Below are 21,718 nucleotides of genomic sequence, written 5' to 3' on the forward strand. Positions count from 1 at the left end.
CGCCCCACAATAAGACAGGCAAAGTCTGATGGGTATCATTGTCTTGAGCCAAGACAGACCACAAAGGTGAACAGTGTATGATGCACAGAGGCAGCAAGGAATTCCATCCTCCGAGAAAATATGACACCAGAGGCCGGCGTGTGCAGAACCAGGTAGGCCTAATCGGTCATGGTCATGCAATGTGTTATGCTTTCTAGAAAATATTTCTGTTAGACAAAGTTATGTTTAGGCATTTCATGTAATAAACTTTTTGTAAAGGATAGTCTAGGCCAAACCCATTCTAGTAGGCTATTAACATTTCCCATGAGATTACATTTTTATTCATGAGATGACAATCAGATCACAGCTTTTTACAGTCATTTGAAATTACAATCAGATCACCGATTCTTACAGTAATTTAAAAGAAAATGCAATAAAGCCTCTCGTGATAAAGACTTTTCTTTCTTCCACTCCTCAAAGGGGAGTTCTTCTATTCATTTTGTGCAACGTGATTCCTCGCTGTATCTGCACTGGACTGCACGCACAGCGTAAGTGCAAATATGTAACTTCACTCCGATTGTGATGCACGAGAGCTTCTAATCTTGAGGTTTACAGTTAAGGCATACCTCACTGTTTGCTTGTAGGTAATGTAGAAGGGACTGCTTTTCCAAATGAAACGTTTGGCTGTCAGCAATCAATTGTATAGTAGCCTATACCTACTATTGGCCTGCATGCCCCATCCGAGCATCAAACTATCATCGCAGCTTTAAGACTCACTGTTTATTCAACAAGTTGCCCAGCACAGCTCTTCAAACAGAGGTTGATTTTAGTGTTCCCACTGTCAACATGGTTTTCCTGCAACCCAGCAATTGAGTGTTGACAAAAGCAACCTTGCAGTAGTTTACACACACACACACATGCACGCACGCACACACACACACACACACACGCACACACACACACTGAATGTTTTTCTTTTTGTGCAGGGGTGTCTTTCTCAGCTGGCAATGTTCAAATTGAGCAGACAATGTGTCCGCAAACACAGGTCGGAGAAGCACAATTTCCAGGTAAGCTAAGGTTTTAAACACCACCACCTCGAATAGTTTTGCATTTCTTTACAAGAAATGTGCCGATTTGATGCTTTGGTTTTGTTTCGTTTCTAATAGGATTTTATGTAATGTCACAATTTCACATCGCTGAACTGGCAAGACGCGGGACAGTCAAAAAGGTGGTTGGATCTACGCCTCAACAAGCCGCGTTTAGAATAGGCCCAGAATTCAATTTTAGGATCAACACCAGGTAGGTCAATGACTCTCAGAGCAGGTCATTCAAGCTCAAGGCCACGTCTTCAAATCTACGCCCAAGACCACTTCCCGCACGATTTATTTCCTTACTCTGATGAGTCGACGCCTACCGTTCAGTAACGGTACTTGACCCTGTCCATGGTCCTGAAGTAAAAGATTCACAATAATTCACATTATTCACATTTTTCTATGATAACCAAAACAAACCTGAGAAATGTCATCAGTTATCTTTATCTTACCTACAACAGCTAACACATAACAACACCGAATATGTCTAGGCCTACTTAATGACAGGCCTCTACCCTTTCCCATTTCAGATCAGCATATCCTTTGGGCCTGCCGGATGAATTTGCATTTCAGGCAATTTTTCGGATGACCGCTGCGACCCTGAACAAAAACTGGAATATATGGCAGATGTTGGACCTAAATGGGAACGAACAGTTGGCTGTTAATTTGAATGGAGAGCTTATGTCATTGGAATTCGTTTATTCAGCCATCGGTAAAAGAAGACAAACCGTCGTGTTCTCAAACCTACCGTTCCTCTTTAACTCAAAGTGGCACAAACTCTTCCTGGTGGTGAAAAAGGGCTCAGTGACCTTGACCGTAGATTGCATTATTGTCGACACCAAAAATGTGTTTGCAAGAAACAAGGTTAATTTGGATGGCTTTACCCACATTGGAAAATTGAAGGACCGACCCGCCATTGCTGTCCCGGTGAGCTGAGTTGCATGTTGCTTTGTAATACATCAGTCATATGACAGACACAGCCTATGTGTAAATTCCATAACTTGGAACATAAGTCTCATTCATTTGTAATGTAAGTGCCTGTAAAAAATGCCTAGATCTTTCACCTGATATAAATGATTGAGTCATAAATAGCCCTCAATCTGGATTCAAATTTATGGTGAAAACTAAAAAAAAGCAGCATAGCCTATGCTGTCTTTGAATGGAATCCCTCTGCTTGGTTTAACCCCTTTCTACAGGTAAGTGGGAATTGTAACATGGTAGTTCCAGTCGAGTGACTGCCCTCTTGACAGTCGGGGCCTACAATCTTTTCCCCCCTGCATTCACTATTATGCTGTAAAGAAAGTTGAGTTTATTTAATTGCCTTATGAATAAGCCACATGTTAGTGGTCAGATGTATTTTAATGACATAGACACTACGATGTTAAAAATGAAAATGTTACATTTCTCATTAGTAATAGCAGCAATCAGACCACGAGGCACTCTATTTAGGTTAAATGTAGGCTACAGTAGAGAAAGCCATGACTTAAACCCATTGTTTGCGTTTTCTCCACAGTTTGAGTTACAATCCATGCTGATACACTGCGACATTACGCACGCTCAAAGAGAAGCATGTAACGATCTTCCAGCGCAGGCATCGGTAAGATTTAATTTCACCTCACAACTTTGTTTGCATTAGTGATGTCTTGAATGATTATGCTTCATTGTCTTGTGAACTATTAGCCACGCCATGCCATTGCTGCTGACATGAAAAAGAACAATAGCTTACAGTTGTATTTAAAACCTTAGCGACCGGTGTGAATTCCACAACTATGGAAGAATTCCCGCTCATCTTTTAAATCTGCCCTATGACTCGTCTTTGTTTTCACCCTCCTACATTCTTTCAGTCCTCCAATCGCTTCCCATTCAAACCTTGAGTCATGAATAAACATGAGCCTTTCAGAGTTATGGTATCTCTTTTCGTTCAGTGTGTTGAAACGGATTTAGTTGGGTCGCTTCGTCAGGGGGTCCGGCAACCCAACTAATTCCAGAAAGCGGAGTTTTTTCGCCTTTCTAGCCAGAGGGAAAGACCATGGCCTGCGCCATGGATTGTCGCGGGCCGTTTTGGGTGCTTTTGTTGGGGATAATTCTGATTTGCTCCGCTCAAGTAAGTTTGCTCTTTCTTTGTATGCATTCCCTTACAGATAACCGAAGCGGGATTTGAGGTGAGCCTCGGGCGTTTTGGATTGCTAGTCTTTCCTAATTTACTTTATTGCATGTCCAGTTAAAATGAGATTGCTTTGTCATGCATACGTCTCTCTACAGCATAACATTGTATTGTACAGATTGCACATGTTGAAACACCTGCCCCAGCGCATGGATGTGTGTTGTAGACAGCGTGAAAGACTATTCTGTAGCCTATTTCTTACATACACCTGTGGCAGTATAGCAGCATATGAGCAGCATATGGGTTTTAAAGGCACCTGTGTGTGATTATTGCATTAGACAATAATGAAGCGAATTATGCCAGAATAGACTATACCAGTTGGAAGTGTAGACATTAACTTATAAATTAACATCCTTAACAAATGTATACTAATGCTTTGAAATACATATGTGTACTGGAGCACATGTGCTTTATTCTACAACAATATGATAAACAAATGTGCAATCTCTTTTCTTTTTCAATAGAGAAATGGGGGCCCCGCTGGTCCAGCAGGTCCTGCCGGAGTCCCTGGAATCGATGGCATTGCTGTAAGTTCACTGATGCCTCTTGTAAAGGAAGAATAGAGCTCCTCCATCCTTCGGTCTTAAGTTACGGAGGGCATGACCTGAATGTGGGGGGAAAGGACACACCCCTGTTTTAAAAGCCAAACACATGATATTATAGCTTCAAACAGGGTATTGTTGGTACTCATGTAATGCTTTGTGGATGAATATTGCACGTTTATAACCATGCCTTCTATTTTAGGGGGATAGAGGGGATGATGGTGAAGATGGCCCACCTGTAAGCACCATTTCCTGTTTTGATTATTCTTTCATATTCTATTCAGTTGTATTGTCAATATTGGGTCGTTATTAACTGGGCCATTCAAACAATGCTTTTGCAGGGCCCCAATGGAGATGGCGGTAAACCAGGCTCTGCAGGTCTCCCCGGGCTGCCTGGAGCTGACGTGAGTAGTCTGAATGTGTGATATGGGGGATTGTTGGCTGTTATTCCAGCTGCTAGATGGTGCCACTGAGACAGAATTGTCCAGGATAGCTGACAGTGAGCTGTCAGTGCTCATTATGCAAAATTGTCTCATTTGCAAATTTGGCCCAAGATTGAACTTGATGCCCCCTCCCCTGGGAGCGTATTGAGGTGTATTGTGATGTGCCTCGGGTGGTTCTTTCTAGGAGGTCAAAAAAATGCTGAGAATTTTTGGAGGTGGACCTTAAGGTAAAGAATCCTTGAAGAGTTTTCCCTTTGTAGACAACAGTCTTTTTGTTTGAGTGGGGAAAGCTGCAGCCTGGACTTAATTAAATGCTGATCCTTGTGAAAATGGAAGCCTGGGTTGGGTTAGGAAAACAGGATCATTATGATGCTAAGTGCCTCCTCACCAGAGGAAGAGTCCACATTGGAGCTGGATAGTTGGCCTAACAGAGGAGCGCAGGCATGGATCCTTTCATTTGCAAGCAAAAATAACATCTTTTATGCAACATATTTTTAGCTTGGGTCTGCAGTTGGTTAGTGCAACAGCAGCAGCAGAGCCCCATATTCTATATCCTTGTGAATAGTAATATAATTCGTGTTGCCAAAGGCCCTTTTATCCGCTCTGTAAGGTGGTGTTTTGCCTTCCCCCAGTGTTTCTCTTGGGCTCCACAATGTGAGTGTATATCTTGGCTGGCCCTTTTGGTCAGTGAGTCCCTCCTGTTGAGAATCCTCAAGCTGGTGTGGAATGATGGCCGTGAATGGGGGTTTGTTTGAGACAGTGGGCTGGAATGCAGCCTGTCTGTCAGCAGCAGTCTCAGGAGTCCGAGGCAGTCTGGCTTTGAAAGTCTGTCAAAATACCTGCAGTAGGATCCCAGACCATATGAGCAGCTATAGTATCAGGGCCCTTTATTAATTAAGTTTTTCTTTTAATGAAGACCATTGCATGGAGTCCGAGGGCTCTAATTTAAATGATGGACAATGTGCAAAGTCCACAGTCTTAACTAAAGTTAATTTAATAACTAGGCAAAATCAATTTGCTAACTTATAATTTAACTTAATTTATAATTTGATAATTATAATATAATATAAAACCATGAGCAAGATCCTAAGCACAGACATTGGTGGGTGAGCTCAGTGCTCCTAAAGACTACATGATAACTTTACTTCCTGCATGAGACACTTTGCTCATTCACTGACACTGCACTTTGCCCATCATTTGAATTGGGGCCCAGACTGTTTTAAATAAAGCCATATGAATCTCACTTTGGAGCTTCTCTTACCAGTGGCTCGGGGCAGAGTAAATGTGACCTATTTGAACATGACCTGTCAGTTTTACTGTAGGTGGGTGGAGCCTGCATGTTAATTATATATGCCCCATGCTCCCTAAGTACGAGTGTGAGAACATGCCAGATCACATGATGTCTATCCTATTTTGGATATTGTTGTTGTTAATGATGATGATTGTTATCATTATTGTCGTTGCTGTTTTTGTTGTTGTTCATTATCATTATTATTATTGCTGTTGTTTGCATTATTCACCAGAATTCAGTAGTATGGACAAATTAGTTTGAATCTGTAATTTAATGAAGTTGTCTAAGCACATAAAGTTAATAAATGAGAGTATTGAGCTTGTGGAGTATACCCAGTGTGACCTACACACAGCAGAGCTTCAATGAGAATCTAATAGCGTTACAATCCAGAGCTGATTACTCTGTCAGTCTCACAATGCAGCAACAGCAATCATCCCCCCCCCCCCCCGTAGAGACAGTCCTTTGAATGCTACTTTTTTGTTTGTTAAGGAGCATGGAAACAGAACGTCGATAGTCTGGCCCCGGTTGATCTTCGCCTTGTTATGATTAATTAGTTAACGCCCCTCATCTTTCTTTGTTTTCATCCAGGGATTGACCGGCCCTGTTGGAGACGCCGGCCCAGACGGCCCTGCCGGACAGAAGGTGACTGCCTAATGAGACGCTACTCAGCTTCTTTCTGCCTGAGAGACCCGCGGTGGCAAGCGGCCAACCTGTTGTCTGCTGCTGCTGCAGCTGCTGTTGTGGTAGCTATGCTCGGGCACGGGCACAGGCACTGTTCTGGGAAATACACTGTGCAAAGCAATTCCTCGTGACCAATAAGCTTTAATCCTGTCTGTGTACCCCCATAATCTCCATGGGTAGCAGGGCTCTCAGCATCAGCCCTTATTAAGCTAACAACCAGTGGGCCAGTGTGTACGGATGGCAGCGTAGGTGCACTGACAGAGGTGGGATCCAGCCAGCACCTGATTACTTTACCTGTAAGATACGGTATCTTGTAGAATACTGTGTCACAAGAAGGGCCTTAATTATGTTTCTTATTAAGATGTATTCTCTCTGCAAATAGTAATGACAAATCACAACAGGCTTACCCACTCACAAATAGGGTTTCAGCTGCACTGGCACGCAGAGGCTTTAGTCTGAGAGGCTTTGATCTTCTGACATATGTCAGCATTCCAGTGGTAATGCTTTAAATTGGGCAGCAGTGAGGCTCCCCAAAATGTGGTTGACTTCTCTTGCATGAGAGTGGAGGTCAATGGGAAACTGACCAATGATTTTGCTCTGTTTCAGGGAGAACCTGGCAAACCTGGACCTCGCGGCTTATCTGTAAGTGAAAAGACATATATTTAAATGCCTGTGTTGTGCTTTATATGAAATCATTGTTCAATAGTTATAATGACTGTATTGTAAAGTGTTCAAAATTATGTCATCCACAGGGTATTGGCCCAGATGGACCCCCTGTAAGTATACTGGATTGAAAACTGACACTGTCAGAGTATGTGGGGTCATTGGTGTCACATGGTATCATTGAGTTACTCACTTGCATTCACCGTGCTTTCAAACAGGGACCACCAGGGCCAGGAGGCCTTCCAGGTGAATTGGGCAAAATCGGAGCTCCCGTAAGTACTGGTCATCTTTTGTTTTACTATGCCAATACATAAACATCTAGCAGCATCAGGACAAAGACACAGGACATACAGTATAGACAGCTAATGCACATAACCTTTAACAGTAACATACAGCTAATGCACATAACCTTTAACAGTAACAGACAGATAATGCACACATTCAGTGCACAGTTACTGTAATTTAGGACTATTGGAGTGTTATGCTGATGACATGTTGGCCCGTCTGGTGACCTAACTGGCCAAATTCAAGACACAATTTAATCCCTGTCATTGGATGATATGTGTGCCAGCACAGGTGTACAAACTTGAACAAGCCTTTTCCAATACAAAGGCTTCCATTACGAAATGAGTGTCCTCTGTTTTACCTTTTATCCTTTAGAAATATTAGCTGATTAGCTAAGCATTAGTGAATATTCATATGTGATTAGTCTTACTTACTTATTCATTTGGCGGATGCTTTTATCCAAAGTGGCAGTCTCCCCAAAGTAACTCGGGGTTAAATGGCTTTCTCAAGGACTCAATGGTAGCAGCCTGGAATTGAACTTTTTTGGCTACTGCATGCTTGTTCAGCTCTTTAGCCACTAGGCCACCACTGCCCCCCATCTGTGACCTACCCTGCAGGCTTATTGGCTGCCCACTGACCACGGGTCCACTGAAGCAGTGGGAATACAGCTTGTCATCCCACTCCAAAGTATTGACATGCTTGGGCCTGGTTCACATAGTTGCCTAGTGGTGCAGACCTGAGAGAATCTATGATTGTGTGTGAGGGAGGCTTCATTTGTCTCTTTGTATCGCCTATACCAGGAAAATAGAGCAAGAACTGAAATAAGATTGAAAACTATAGCATAATATTATCAATGCTAACTGCATGAAGTAATGAAACTAGAGACTGATATACCTCGACAGGCCTGTCTTGAGCTGTTCTCTGTTGGAGACATTAACATACATTCTGGTGAATTGTTCTGCGATTGATCGATTGTGATGTGCTATACCTTAGGGATCTATGGGTGTGCGAGGGCCTTCTGGACCCAGGGGACCTACTGGACCCAGAGTGAGTATTTACCCTGTGCCCTGACAAGATGACCCTTCCTTGACCTTTCAGGGATTTCACAGCATGTCTGAAAGAAACAGTGTCATCGCTGTGTGCATGGCAGCAGTGTTTGCCATTTACACTTGTATTCTAGTCTCCAGGTTCATGCATGCGTTTGAGGTGATTACTGTGGTGAAATGGGATTTTTGTTTTCTCAAAACATGTGCTTAAAATAGCTGGGATTTAGAATTTTGCCACTTAATAGGGGCTGTTTGTAGTCTGCTCATGACCATAACTGTGTGATTTTGCCACATTGGATGATAAAAAACAACATTTTCTTTGTTTTTAGGGAGCAGCTGGTGCGTTGGGTGGCACAATGGAGTTGGTAAGAACTATGGAATTATTACAAGATCTATGCACTCTTATAGATATGAAGCAAGAGCAGATGCCATGTATAGCTTATGGTGCTTCTTAAGGGTTACCAGGGAGTGCAGAAAAGTAGCCTACTATTGACATCCCAAGACCAATGTCTAAATGGGATGTGTTTTACCTGCAGGGCAGGCCATTTAAAACATTACAATAGAATGAAGAGACTCTTTAATTAAAGTTAACTTAAATTAACATTTTCTGTGTAAAGTGTTTAGACATCCAGTGGGGGTTATTAAGACAGTATTTCTGTGTTCATTAAAATGCTAATATATTTGAAGAAAAGTTAAATAGATAAATATCTAAATGCAATATTAATGAGCCTTCATTTGGTTGATGCAGAAACCAGATTTAGGCAGAGACATGTTTTGATTTTTAAATACAATGTATTGACGGATGCATGCAGTTCATTCAGTGTATCCTAATGCACCATAATGGTGGTTCAGCCAACAGCGTTGTAACAGTGAAACATTTCAGTAGGAATACTGTGTGGGGCTCAGACTTCATATAGGTGTATTCAGAAATTGTTCTGAAATGTTCTTTGTTTTCCGTCCTGCAGTGCGCCAATGCCTGCCCACCTGGAGCACCTGGCCACCCAGGCCTTCCAGGGATGAAGGTCAGTTTAATCCCCCGATGATGCACAGCAGACATCTCAAGTTATGTGTTGCTGCGGTTTGCATAGTTAAGATACATTTGCATAATGTAAATGTTCTCTGGCACTTGTAAAATGTTCTACTTGTGCTCATGCTTGTAAGAGGTCATATTTACGGTAACTGTGTTTCAGGTTTCACTCTTTGACCCTCAGCTGTATGTCTGATGCCCACAGTGGTATATCATGCTTGTTCAGCATGCTTGTTTGTACCGTATCAAGTGCTTGCTATTTTCTACAGGGTCACAAAGGTGTGAAGGGTGAGGCTGGGGAACCTGGAAAACAAGGACACAAGGCAAGTGCAGAGCTGGCTCTGAGATTATGGGCCCTTATTTGAATTAAATTGGGTTACATTAGACACACACGCACACACACACACACACACGCACGCACGCACGCACGCACGCGCACACACACACACACACACACACACACACACACACACACACACACACACACACACTGTGATTTCTGTCGAGGAGCCTGGAAAACAAGGACACAGGGCAAGTGCAGAGCTGGCTCTGGCATTAGGGCATTATGGGCATTATTGGAATGATGGTCCAAATGCAAAGTTTTAAGTCTAACTAAAGCTTATTTGGTAACTGGGCAAAATTGTTAATGTAACACCATATGCAAGACATTAAAACTCAAACACTGATGATTTGGCTCAGTGCTTCCACATGCCACACGATAGATATAGTTCATGCACAAGAACTTTACTTTTTGACAAACTCTGCACTTTGCCCACCATTCCACAACAGCATTATGTTTGGCTTTGTAGCACACGTGCTGTGCATGGAATCAGCTCCCAAGAAGCATATTATTCACTTCTAAAACATTCATTGTCCTGTAAACTTTCATATAAATCAGTGGTACTGAGTATGTTTTCTGTCATTCCCCAATTTGGAGGTGGGGAATTTTCCAGCCCCACCTGACCTCCTCACCCCAGCAAAACAGTAACATTAAAATATTAGTTTTGCATTGTGGTTCCATGTTACATTTCCCATCTCGGTCCCTTGGATCTAATCTAATTTATTTGTAGGCCTGTTTATATCTCCTGTGTTTGTGTGGCTATTTTGTTTTGAATGTTATGTGATATTCAGTGTAAAAAAAACAAAGGCATTAATCAAGATTAAAAAAGACAAATTGTTCATCGCGCACCAGGTCATGTCTCTACTCCCCACTCTTTGAGAGCCACTGATATATAGGCATGATTCATGTGATTGTTAACTATGTAAGTGGCATGGCTAATGTGCAAATGCACTGCATGCTGTAATGTCAGTGACAGTACATGCTCACTGAATACATTGAACCATTTTCCTTCCCACTTCCTTTAATGGAAAAATCAGATCGGTCCATGCTTCATGCAGATCAAATCAGTTCATGCTTGTTTTAAATCACTATTTGCAATTACAGTCAATTCAATGAATAAAATGATAGACTAGGCGTGATAGCCATCGGGTTATCTATTAGTATCTAAGCAATGAAAAGGCTAATTGGAGAAGTGCACCATCACATAGTGCCCATGGCCAGGCCATATCTACACTGGCTGCTTTTGATAATACAGACTGATATGGAGGATGAGATTGCTTTCAGTGCTAAGCTGAACTCCTCTAAGGACACAATGGTATCCTCTACTTCACATGAATAACTTAATCAGCGATGGGAATCAGTGCCTGTTTATTATTGCCATAACATCCAGCTCTTGTTCAAGTGGCTCGTGGACCCTGAATGCATTACCCATCACTAACGAGATAAAGAGGGAACTCTAATGTTCTCACTTCACTGGTCAAGATGGCACCCACTGATAATGGATGGCTAATGTGTGATCGTTATTCCCACAGGGAGAAGAGGGAGACCAGGGAGCATCTGGTGAAGTCGGAGCCCAAGGGCCTATGGTGAGGCATCGTGCTTTGTTTCAACCAGGATTGATTTGGCTGCGATTAGAGTCCATATCAGAATTGGAAATGGCTTTGAATCAAGATCTGCCATAGACAAATAGAGAAAGAATGTGTCACGGAAGAGGCAGTGGTAGTTTGTAGAAGTACATGAAACCAATGTTACATATTAAGTTTCCAACATGATACTGAAATACCAGTATCATATATCATCTCGCTTGCGGGGATTCAGATTAACAATAGTTGTCAGATTGCAGAGCAATGCCAGATACACTCCATCTTGTCCTGAAGGTTCCCCTCAGACTGAGAGGGTAGTGAACAGGAACTGCCAGCGGTGGCCTTTAACAGCTTGTGCTGTCTCGGTCTCATTGCAGGGGCCACAAGGGATCCGGGGGTCAACGGGAATGATGGGACCCAAAGGAGAAATGGTAAGGAGCGGCGTGCCTTCCACCCCAGAGGCTCCGAGGAGCACCGCATAAGCATGACAAACAGCATCCCGCGGCTGCTCTCGGGCGCTGTGCCTTTCGTTTTGTTATGTTTATTTATTTATTGTTAATGCCAGTGGACGGGGACACCATTATAATGTTTTTATTTATTTATTTATTCATTTATTTTGTACTATTATTATTCTCCTTCTTGCAGGGAGCTCGAGGCCATGACGGAGACCCAGGATCGCAGGGCGTCCAGGGGGCCACTGTAAGTTCCACGCGCCAGATTAACCAGAAAGTGACTCTCAGGCACAAAATAATCCTCAGAAGCACTTGAGGGCTGTTTCCCGGATGGGGAAGTCAAAGGCCTAGGGCTGTTTAATCCATGTTTTGGAACTGAGCCGTTGGTGTCTCAGTCAGAAACAGTGACATTATTTTTTAGAATGCTAGTGACAGGTAGCCTGGCGGGGCCATCCTATATCATTGAGATCAGTGTTGCGCGGGTTTGGTCACAAGCGGCCCGCGGTCGCCCGATATTTTAATCAACCCGACAGCAACTCGGACCGCGAATATTAATTAGGACAAAATTATACCCGACCCGCGATCCGACCCGCTTATTTACAAAATGTGTGCTTTTGGTTATAGCCTGCATGCAGTGTTACAGTAGGCCATTTCTGTAAAACAAACGAATGTATTTGCGAAACTTTATGCAGTAGAACTACACGCGGTAGGCATGCAGGACATAATGTTTGCGCAGGAGAGAATGAGAATAAGAGCGCAAGCACGCACGCAACCACCAAGGATTAGAACAGGATAAGATTTGAAGGCCATGGACATACATCTTTCTTTCGAAAACAGAAATGGTGAGGCAAGGTAGGCAAGATACATTGCTGGTCAAAACGTTAGCGCAAGAACTGGTTTATAATGCTGAATGAAGCACAAAGCTTTACTACGTCCACTGTTTAAAGTCACAAACACAACGAACTAAGGTAACTTTTATGCATGCGCGAACCTATACATACCGGTAGATATGGCTGTGTAGTCTGTGCCATAACATTTATTCCTGCAGGCTGCCCGTTTTGGCTGTCATACTTTTAAATGGCTTCACAAGAAGTAGGCCTAGACCATAACTTGTACTACTGTCATCTTCTTTAACAACTTTTCCCAATATTTCCCATAGCCTATATCGCTTTTCCTGAAGGGGTGTCTTTATTATTTTAACTCGCGTCTTGCTTGTTGCTACTGTTGACTTTACTGTATTGATCCTTTACTGTATTGATGCTAGCCTTCTCGTGATATTTTAAGTAGGCTTATTTGTAGAAAATATATATTAAATGGATTTTAACTGACCCGCCCGCAAATGACCCGAATATCATTAAAATATTTTGTTTATGACTCATAACCGCGGGTGACCGCGGTCATCCGCGGGCGACCGCTTAATTTCGGGTAGACCGTGCAACACTGATTGAGATGTATAGTCTGGCATCGAATCATTCACCTCGCTTAATCCAAGGGGCGGGCAGAGAATTGTCTTTCAAACTGCCTAGGCATGCAATAGGCCAGCGCTACGACCATATCCGTATCCGGTAGGCAAAATGGCAAACACATTCTTCTTAGAAAGGAATGACTTAAGTGCATTGTGTTGCTCAACGTTCAAAGAAAAGCACAAGTCCAACTCCTCCAAAGTTGACGCCAACGCCGATTCAAACAACCGCTCTTCGTTCGCCATAGCCACCTTCCTTGTTGTTCACCGTCACAGGACTGTCGTTATCCTGTTAAGCCCGCCTTAAGACTCTCTAACGAAATAGAGCGCTGTGATTGGAGAACATCCACGGTGTTAAGCCAATAGAAATTCCTATGGTTCGATGCTAGACGTACAGGCTGAGCAAATGAATTTGCCGCCGCTAGGGTGCGTCTAGATTTCTAGGCTAAGTGACAGGGCTTTGCCTTGGTTGAACATAAGTTAGCAGCAAAATATTTGCAGAAACATTTGCAGGATCATATAGTAAATCATATAGTCATAAAATAATGGAGGAGAAAAGAGTATAAAATAATTGTTTTGGTTAAATGTTACGTGTATTTATGTATACAAAAATATATGTTATATTTATGATAATGTATGGTATATACGGTATACTCTGTATATAACAACGATTGTTTTCATTTTAGGGTGACATGGGCCAGAGAGGAGTGATGGGTGAGAGGGGTCCCAAGGGAGAGCAAGTAAGACCTCATCATTAAGCACCAGTTCCTTCAGTTATACATACTGTAGTTGACTGTTCTTTACACGCAGGGTGATTTTTTTTCGGTGGCTTAACTTTCTGCTCTCATTGCACTCCAGGGTGGTCAAGGTTCAAGGGGCATCACTGGCCTTCCAGGACCAAAGGGTGATTCCGTAAGTCTAATGTTCTCTTAATGTGATAGTTTGCTAATATCTCACCAGAGTCTTGTTGTCACCGCAATAGTTCTGTTTTTCTCCTGTAATGCTGGTCATCTTTTCTTCTAGGGCCTGCCTGGCGTGGATGGCCGTGAGGGCATTCCTGGTATGCCAGGTTCAAAGGTAGGAATCTCATTAATGCACCACATGCAGTTATTCTCTATGTGTGAAGCCGGGATGTGAACCTCAGACGTCTCACTCCATCTGTTTCATTGTGCAGGGCAGCTCAGGTAAACCTGGTTCTCCTGGCGAGGTCGGGCTCCAGGGACTTCCTGTAAGTATGACAGGTGTTCTTCCTCAGCAATGGTGTTGCATGAGACATAGGTGGAGTGTTTGATTCCTGCTCAATTGTGTGTTATGCGTATATATTACTCAGCAGAATTATGATTGTAGGATTATACACATCCCAGCAGCACTGAGGACCCTGTCTTCCAAAAACAGCATCATATCTGCATATGAATGTTACTTTATAGTGCCACTATGAATCAATGTGATTCTGCAGTGCATTTAGACATGAAAAGCGAGTAGTTGATTGCTATGGGGGCAGACTGTTTTTGTTTATATACAATTCATGAAGGCACAGCCTCAAAGGAATGTAGGAAACATATTTCTCCCCAGTCACGCTGGAGTTACCTTATAGGCTGTGTCCTTGAATGACATCCAACAGCTTCTCTGAATTGTCCCCCTCCACAACACACATTTTATTCAGCAAACCCTCATCAAAGCAGGAAAATGCAATGAACAGTAGACTTCTGAGAAAACATGATGCATTTGAGTTCTCGAGTGGTACGCAAGTGGTGGTTTCTGAGTGATGTCTGCTGGAGACTAGAACATGTGCTAAGCCCCTCTTGACAGGTACCCACTTTGCTGGCACAGGATGATGTTGCAAATGAACAACATAACATTTCTAGCAAACAAAATGAGCAAATACCTTGCGTTTAAAATGAAATATATACCGACATGCTCCAAACAGCGTACAGGAAAGTGTTCCTGAGCTTTTTACTTTTTTTCTCCTTTCCTGTTTGTGTGGGATAGTGAAACGGTGAACTTTTAGCCTGCACCTAGGTGCAAGCCTTCAAAGGCTTTTTTCGAGGCGTCGTCAAAGAGGTCTGCTTTGATCTCTGTGAAGTGGTGGGATGCTGCTAAACAATGTTGTTGTGTGCAGGAGTAGGAGGGAAACAGTTGAACGTGAGCTGTTTGTTGTTTCCCCTTCTGTAGGGTTTACCTGGCATACCTGGACCCAAGGGCATGGGTGGAGAGAAGGTGAGTGTTGCACTGTAAGATGTTTACAGACTCAAATCAAAGTCTAATGGGCTGCATCCTGCCTTGGTACGGGGGTGGCTGCGCTATGTCATAGTTTATGCTGTTTCATAAAACAGTTGATGGTGTAGAAAACTTAGTTTAAAACTTATTCTTCTTTGACTGATATCTTTAGGGTGGTTTTCATGAATTCTCTATTAGCATTCATTACAACATAGACACAAAGACACAAATGTTATGAATTAAAACCTCTGGGAACAAACTCAATCTGACCTTTTAAGAAAGCACTTTCTGCAGGTATTTCCATATAAATACTCTTGTGATTGAAGAGAGAGAAAAGAAACCCACACAATTGCTTTTATTCCACAGGGCAGCTCTGGAGACCCTGGTTTCCTCGGGACAATGGGCTCTGCCGGCAAACAAGTGAGTAGATAAGCCCTTAGCTGGTCATTCGTCACCAATAACGGCACGCTTACGGTGTTCGCACGCCATTACACTGCCATTGTCTCTTTTACCTTCTTCCAGGGCGAGCGAGGAGAACAAGGAGAGCTCGGCCCGATCGGACCCATTGGAGAGCCAGTATGTTTTACTTTCATTTCCTGCCATGAAACGTTATCATTTAATTACATTTCTGGGCCGCGCTGGCACCTGTTTGAGGAACAGCTGTCCTAATGGAAATGATGCTATTTCTATTCTGGTCGTCGCTTTCTCACCGTGTGTGTGTGTGTGTGTGTGTGTGTGTGTGTCACACAGGGTGATCGAGGAGAGCAGGGACCTGATGGGCCAGCTGGAAAACTAGGTGCCAGAGTAAGTGACAGCTAGCTTCTGTATGTGTGTGTGTGTGTGTGTGTGTGTGTGTGTGTGCTGCTGACAGATGATGACAAATTACACAAACACCTTGAAAACGAAGCTCACGAAAACCACACATCAACACATGCTTAAGTGTCAGGAATAATTAATGCCCTACGGTTAATTTTTGTTCACAGTGTAAAAAGAAGTTTGTGGGGTCTTACCTCCATGTTTTACCTGTCTATACATGATATCCAGTTAAGGATTACACCATAGCAGGATGTCATTGTGACTCAGGACTCTCTGAGAGCAACAATAAAAGAATGAGCTTTAGCCGCAGAGGAAACGTAGTCACAGAGTTAAACTAGTTGATTTGGAAAAGCTCCCACGTCTTCTCTTATCACCAGGAAGCTCAAGCCAACAGACAATGCGTGCCTCAAATGATAGGTGACTTCTATCAGAGGGCCACAATTCATTTGTACATGAAAGCTAAGCCTTCTCCCCACTGATCCACATAGTTCAAAAGATAGGAGCCATCACGCGACAAAAAACAACAACAAAAAAACAACTAAGGTCAAAAGATAAAAAGAGAATAAAATAAAACAAGGGGAATGATAAAAGAATAATGGGAGGCAGAGAGTAATCACGGGTGGAGCACAGAGAACAAGCACAGGAATACTCTGTTGGAGGTAGAGGCCCAGGCAGGCTAAGCAGGAATTCCCCAGAGAATAGGGCCGAATGAGATCCCATGGAAGAGCTATTTTCACAGTAAGGGGAGAGTTTCTCTGTGAGGTAGCCCCTCTCAAAGAGCCCTCTGTTTCCCCAGCATTCCACACACAGCCGAGCACAGATCAAAGGTACACACCACAGTGGGGAGATGAGACACACACACACACACACACACACACACACACACACACACACACACACACACACACACACACACACACACTCCCACAACTCACCTAAAACAAAATCAAGGAAACAAAGATAAAAAAAAAACAATGGGTTGAATTTGTTCCTGTTCATTGCATATTGGATATATCAATTTCCTTTCATTGAACTTTAGGGGCCCAAAGGTGATCTCGGCTTGCCAGGACTTCCCGGACCTCCTGGTCTCCCTGGAGTGAAAGGGGACAGAGTAAGAGAATACCTTGATTCTTGTTGTAGATTTGTACCATGCCTCTCATGTTAAAATAGCTTCCCCTGTACATCTCTCTGGACCTTCCAGTTTCTCATTGTCTCAATATCTTATTCAGTAACAATATCAGTTACATTGAATTTTAACATTGCCTTTTTAAACTTTACAATGACACTGGCTAATCAAACACATTTATTTCCATTTATTGTTTGTATTGTAAATTGTATTGTATTAACCTTTGAGTGTGCTGTTGAATCTTACAGGGCGAGGGTGGCGAGCCTGGCCCGAAGGGAGAGCAGGTATGGCCTGAGTCTGTTTCTCTCCAACATAATAGATGATGGTTCATTCATTATTGCAGTCTTGTTGGCATAGATGCTACACCACATGTAACAAGACCATAGTCCATGGTCTGACTCGAGAATCTGCTACTCTTCTTGTGCCCAACACTTTTCCAAATCTCACTTCCAGGGACAACAAGGAGCGGAGGGAACCCCAGGAGACAAAGGAGACCTCGTAAGGAGCTTTGGCTCATTTATATGGCATCAGATGCACTAGAGATGTAGATTGGACATAGCCGACTCAACTCCAGATTGATCCATTCCAGGCAGTCGTTTTCTGCAGGAGTATTCTCACCTCTGCCTCTCTCTAAATGGCTCTTATTTTGCCTCAATTACAGGGCGAGACAGGAGAACCAGGACCTAAAGGAGCGGTTAGTTTTGCAAATCTGAATTTATTCATTTCATTGCTGACTTCTCTACAAGCTGGTCATGTCTCTCAGACCTTCCCCCGCTGTAATACATCAATACTCACCTAAGAGAGCATCATTAATTAATGTCAATTAAATCTCAAGGCATCCACCTTCACACATTTGTACATTTCCTCTCTTTACCCTCAGACAGATTTATTCATCCATCAGTCCGTTTCCTCTCACGATCTTTAATGTCGATGTGGCTTCTATCTATTTCTTCCTCTTTGCCACCTTCAGTTTTGGAACTGAACTCACACTCTCCTTTACCTAAATCTTTTGCTTGTGGTTGGTTGATGGGAGTCCAAATTGAGCTTGCATGATCCCAGCTTGTTTCCTTCACTAATCCTGTCATGTCTTTGGCTGTGTAGGCCATTCAGACCGAATTGATTTTGCGCCATCTCTCATTACAGACTGGAAACCCAGGAGAGCCAGGGAACAGGGGTGCAGAGGGTGCCCGCGGGCAGCCTGGCATCCAGGGGCCTGCCGGTACGCCAGGACCGCGCGGCATGCAGGGAGACAGGGGATCACCAGGACCTCGCGGGTCCCAGGGGCCAGCAGTAGGTGCCACTTTGTTTGGGCAACAGACACAGCAAGCAGACTTATCACTTTGTCAGTTGTCAGTTGGAGTATGGTGTAATCCTTTAGAAAGCAAAGCAACCACATTTCCTTTCTTAGTGTGCTACCTTGCTGTCTATTTGTAAACTATTCAGTATTTGACTATCTGCTATCTATGATTGCTTTGTAAACTATACAGTTTCACAATACAATACATTTGTGCAGACGTTAAGTAAAAACTTCCCTTCTACTTGCAGGGCAAAGAGCCAAGTGATCAACAAATCCGACAAGTCTGCATGAGAGTTATGCAGGGTAAGGCTCAGATCTCCATTACACACAATGTGTGATGTTTCCTTTAATGATTTGCCCTGTATTTGATGTCTCCCCTTAAGTGCCCCACAACAAGATGACCGGTGGCCAATCAGGATGGGGGGGGGGGGGGGGGGGGGGGGGGTGAGGAGAGGGGGTGCTCGCATCTTGTTTTTTTGTTTATTTGCAGGATGAGACAGGCCATCAGACTCCCAGCGTGATCTTCAAAAACACTTTTAAAAAGATTTGAAGTTGAAGTTGTGGTCTCAGATCTGGTTCTCTACCGACTGGCTGCCACTTCAGTGTGATTCATGACTTTTTCATCACCACGCTCTCCTGAAAAATGTATTTGGCCTTCAGCAGAGTTGCACTTTCTGGCTGGGTGCAAAAAAGGAAGAGGAAAGAGAAAAGGAAAGAAAATCCTACCAAATTCAGCCAAGCATGAATATTCATTGAGAGACTTCGAAGTGAACTTCACTGACAAGCAGTGTAGCATAGCACTGTGGAAAAAACTGTGGAAAATGTTGTTAAACCATGAATAGATTTACTTCAGTGTAACTAGAAGTGATAAATGAACAATGCATGGATGATCAGGATTTTCTGATTTAAGGGAGGAACCAATGCTGCAACACTACCAGAGTTGAGTGAATTTTTCATGGCTTACTGATGCTGGTACTCTACACAAGCAATATTTACTTTCATTTTCAAGTACATTTTCAAGCGTATTTATTCATTTAGTAAACATGTCAACAAGCATGGAAGCAAAGGCAGATTCCCATCCAACAACAATTATAGGAGCCACTGAGTGCCCCATCATTTCGTTTTGATTCCATCTTACAGAAGTGACATCATATTGGTGTGTGTGCTACAGGGAGTCCACAGAGGATCCTGGTGAAGCATCACAGTTGTTTGTATGGGTTTGAATCCTGATTGCATGTTGACAAATGCATAAATGTGCCATGTCACGTTGGATAAAAGTGTCCGCTACATTCCAGTCACTTTACTTTACAAAGGGAGGATTATATGTTACTTGTTATACAGTATGTCATGCTTGTGCTGTATGGATGGGATATATGTCACATGGGTGGATGTGACATATGAGTTACATGTTAAATGTTTTTTTATATGGATTATCTGTGCCATGGAACATGTAATGGTAAATGTGTGGAAATGATTATCCCTATGGGACAATAAAGACTATCTATCTATCTATCTTATAAGATTTTAGGAAGAATTTTGAGGGCTATGGCTAGTTGACATTAGTGAGGTTAGTTGAGTAGATGTATTGTGAGGACATTCAAGTGACTGGTCAAGTGGAGGGATGCATCCCATTCCAAATAGTCCATTTGATCCCAATAGAAAACCCATCCCCACATTTTGTATATGGTTTCTTTTCTATGAATATCATAAATCAACAGTGCCACGAAAACCAATGTGTCCTTATATGTAATGATTATTGAACCTGAGTCTGAATGTTCTCTTCAAACAATGAGTACGCTATAACTCCATGTTTTGTGTATGAAAGCACATTATCATTGCAGCGTTTCCACAGCACATGCTGAGCCTATCATTGTCTCTTTCCAAACTCCAGAGCAGTTGGCACAGTTGGCAGCCAGTCTTAGAAGGCCAGAGTCAGGAGCAGCAGGCCTTCCTGGTCGTCCAGGACCCCCAGGTCCCCCTGGTCCCCCAGGAGACAGTGGCTTCCCTGGGCAGGCAGGAGCAAGAGGTCTCCCTGGCTTGAAAGGCCCTCCTGGACTTATGGGACGCAAAGGACCGAAAGGTTTGACTCTCCGCATAAACAGAATTGTTCTATACATTTACGTTGTGCATTGTTTACATAATAATAAGACTATAATAATAAGACTAATTTGACTCTTCAACAACTTGGGATCTGTTTTTACAGCATAGGATGATATGTGATGTAAAGCCTTTAGGATGGAGTTAACTGGGGTTAGTATAGGGCAACTGTTCATCTAATAATGTGTTTCCTACTCCCCTGTGGAAAACACTGCCCTTTACTGTGAGATAGGGCTTTGGAGCGATGGCTGGGCTCTAATGATTTTGTGTCTGGTTCAGGTGAGTTGGGAGACAGAGGTGACCGAGGACCCACAGCGCGAGGACCCAAAGGCATGCCAGGACCTCCTGGACTACCAGGTAAGGAGTCATACAAACCCAATCAGATGGACAAAGATGGACAGACAGACATGTCGTAGCCCCCTTGGTCACATAACATCACGTAGTGAATCCGCTTTGTCAGTTAACCTTTTGATATACTTCTGAGACAACTTTGCGGACATTTTCCTGACGTTTACATACAGTACATGCCACAGACTGGCAGTGAGATAGGAGAGGCTTGACTGAGAGTGGCAGTTCCAGGCCAGTGTTCCTGATGAATGAAATGCCTACAGTCGCTCTCCAGGGAGGCCACTTTGTGCCTGCTATTCAATTGAAAACAGACCCATTAAGCTGGGCTCCACGGAGCATGTGAGCGAAGCAAAGTCCTGTCAGTAGCCTCAGGAAGGGAATTAGAATGTTTGGAGACGGGTGGCGGGGTGCCACAGAGATAAAGGACACCAGAGTTATAAGTGGAAGTGAGAACGCACCGCGGTGTGTGTGTGTGTGTGTGTGTGTGTGTTGGAGAGCTGGGTTGGTATAGAAATCAGCCGAGTAAACGGCGGCACATATTCCCTGTGCGTGGCTCAAATGTGAAGGGATGGACGTGTATTACGGGCAGAGGCGGCGTGGGGCGAGTGGTCTCCGTTCGTCCGTGGCGGGACACCGCCATGAATCATTTATCCGCCTCTCCCGCTGTGCCATGCCACAAAGCCGTGCAGCCTTCATTTCCAGTTAATGTCCAGGTGGGGACCTACTGTGGCAGTGCGGCCGCAGAGGTGGGGGGCAGGTGGAATCTAG

General features: G+C 43.4%; 1 protein-coding gene and 1 long non-coding RNA gene across 2 annotated transcripts; both read left to right on the forward strand.

Annotated features, from left to right (window-relative positions):
- Nucleotides 1–1,772: 1,772 nt before the first annotated feature.
- col9a1b (collagen, type IX, alpha 1b) lies at nucleotides 1,773–17,748 on the forward strand. The gene is made up of 22 exons (XM_076286447.1): nucleotides 1,773–1,997; nucleotides 2,584–2,667; nucleotides 3,212–3,232; nucleotides 3,699–3,761; nucleotides 3,979–4,014; nucleotides 4,118–4,180; nucleotides 6,099–6,152; nucleotides 6,798–6,833; nucleotides 9,151–9,207; nucleotides 11,085–11,138; nucleotides 11,513–11,566; nucleotides 11,781–11,834; nucleotides 13,736–13,789; nucleotides 13,908–13,961; nucleotides 14,073–14,126; nucleotides 14,224–14,277; nucleotides 15,222–15,266; nucleotides 15,633–15,686; nucleotides 15,789–15,842; nucleotides 16,017–16,070; nucleotides 17,457–17,492; nucleotides 17,662–17,748. The coding sequence occupies exons 2-22, from the start codon at nucleotides 2,599–2,601 to the stop codon at nucleotides 17,746–17,748; spliced, it is 1,107 nt and encodes a 368-aa protein (XP_076142562.1). The 5' UTR covers nucleotides 1,773–1,997; nucleotides 2,584–2,598.
- A 619-nt stretch (nucleotides 17,749–18,367) lies between these two features.
- LOC143124834 (uncharacterized) lies at nucleotides 18,368–20,559 on the forward strand. The gene is made up of 3 exons (XR_012987106.1): nucleotides 18,368–18,498; nucleotides 18,754–18,808; nucleotides 20,397–20,559. It is a non-coding gene; the product is annotated as an uncharacterized LOC143124834 (long non-coding RNA).
- The last annotated feature ends 1,159 nt before the right edge of the window (nucleotides 20,560–21,718 follow it).

Source organism: Alosa pseudoharengus, unplaced genomic scaffold, assembly GCF_046254945.1.
Source record: "Alosa pseudoharengus isolate Yale_2024_CS ecotype anadromous, Long Island Sound unplaced genomic scaffold, YU_APseudo_1.1 YU_APseudo_1.1_scf_15, whole genome shotgun sequence".
Lineage (NCBI taxonomy): Eukaryota > Metazoa > Chordata > Actinopteri > Clupeiformes > Clupeidae > Alosa > Alosa pseudoharengus.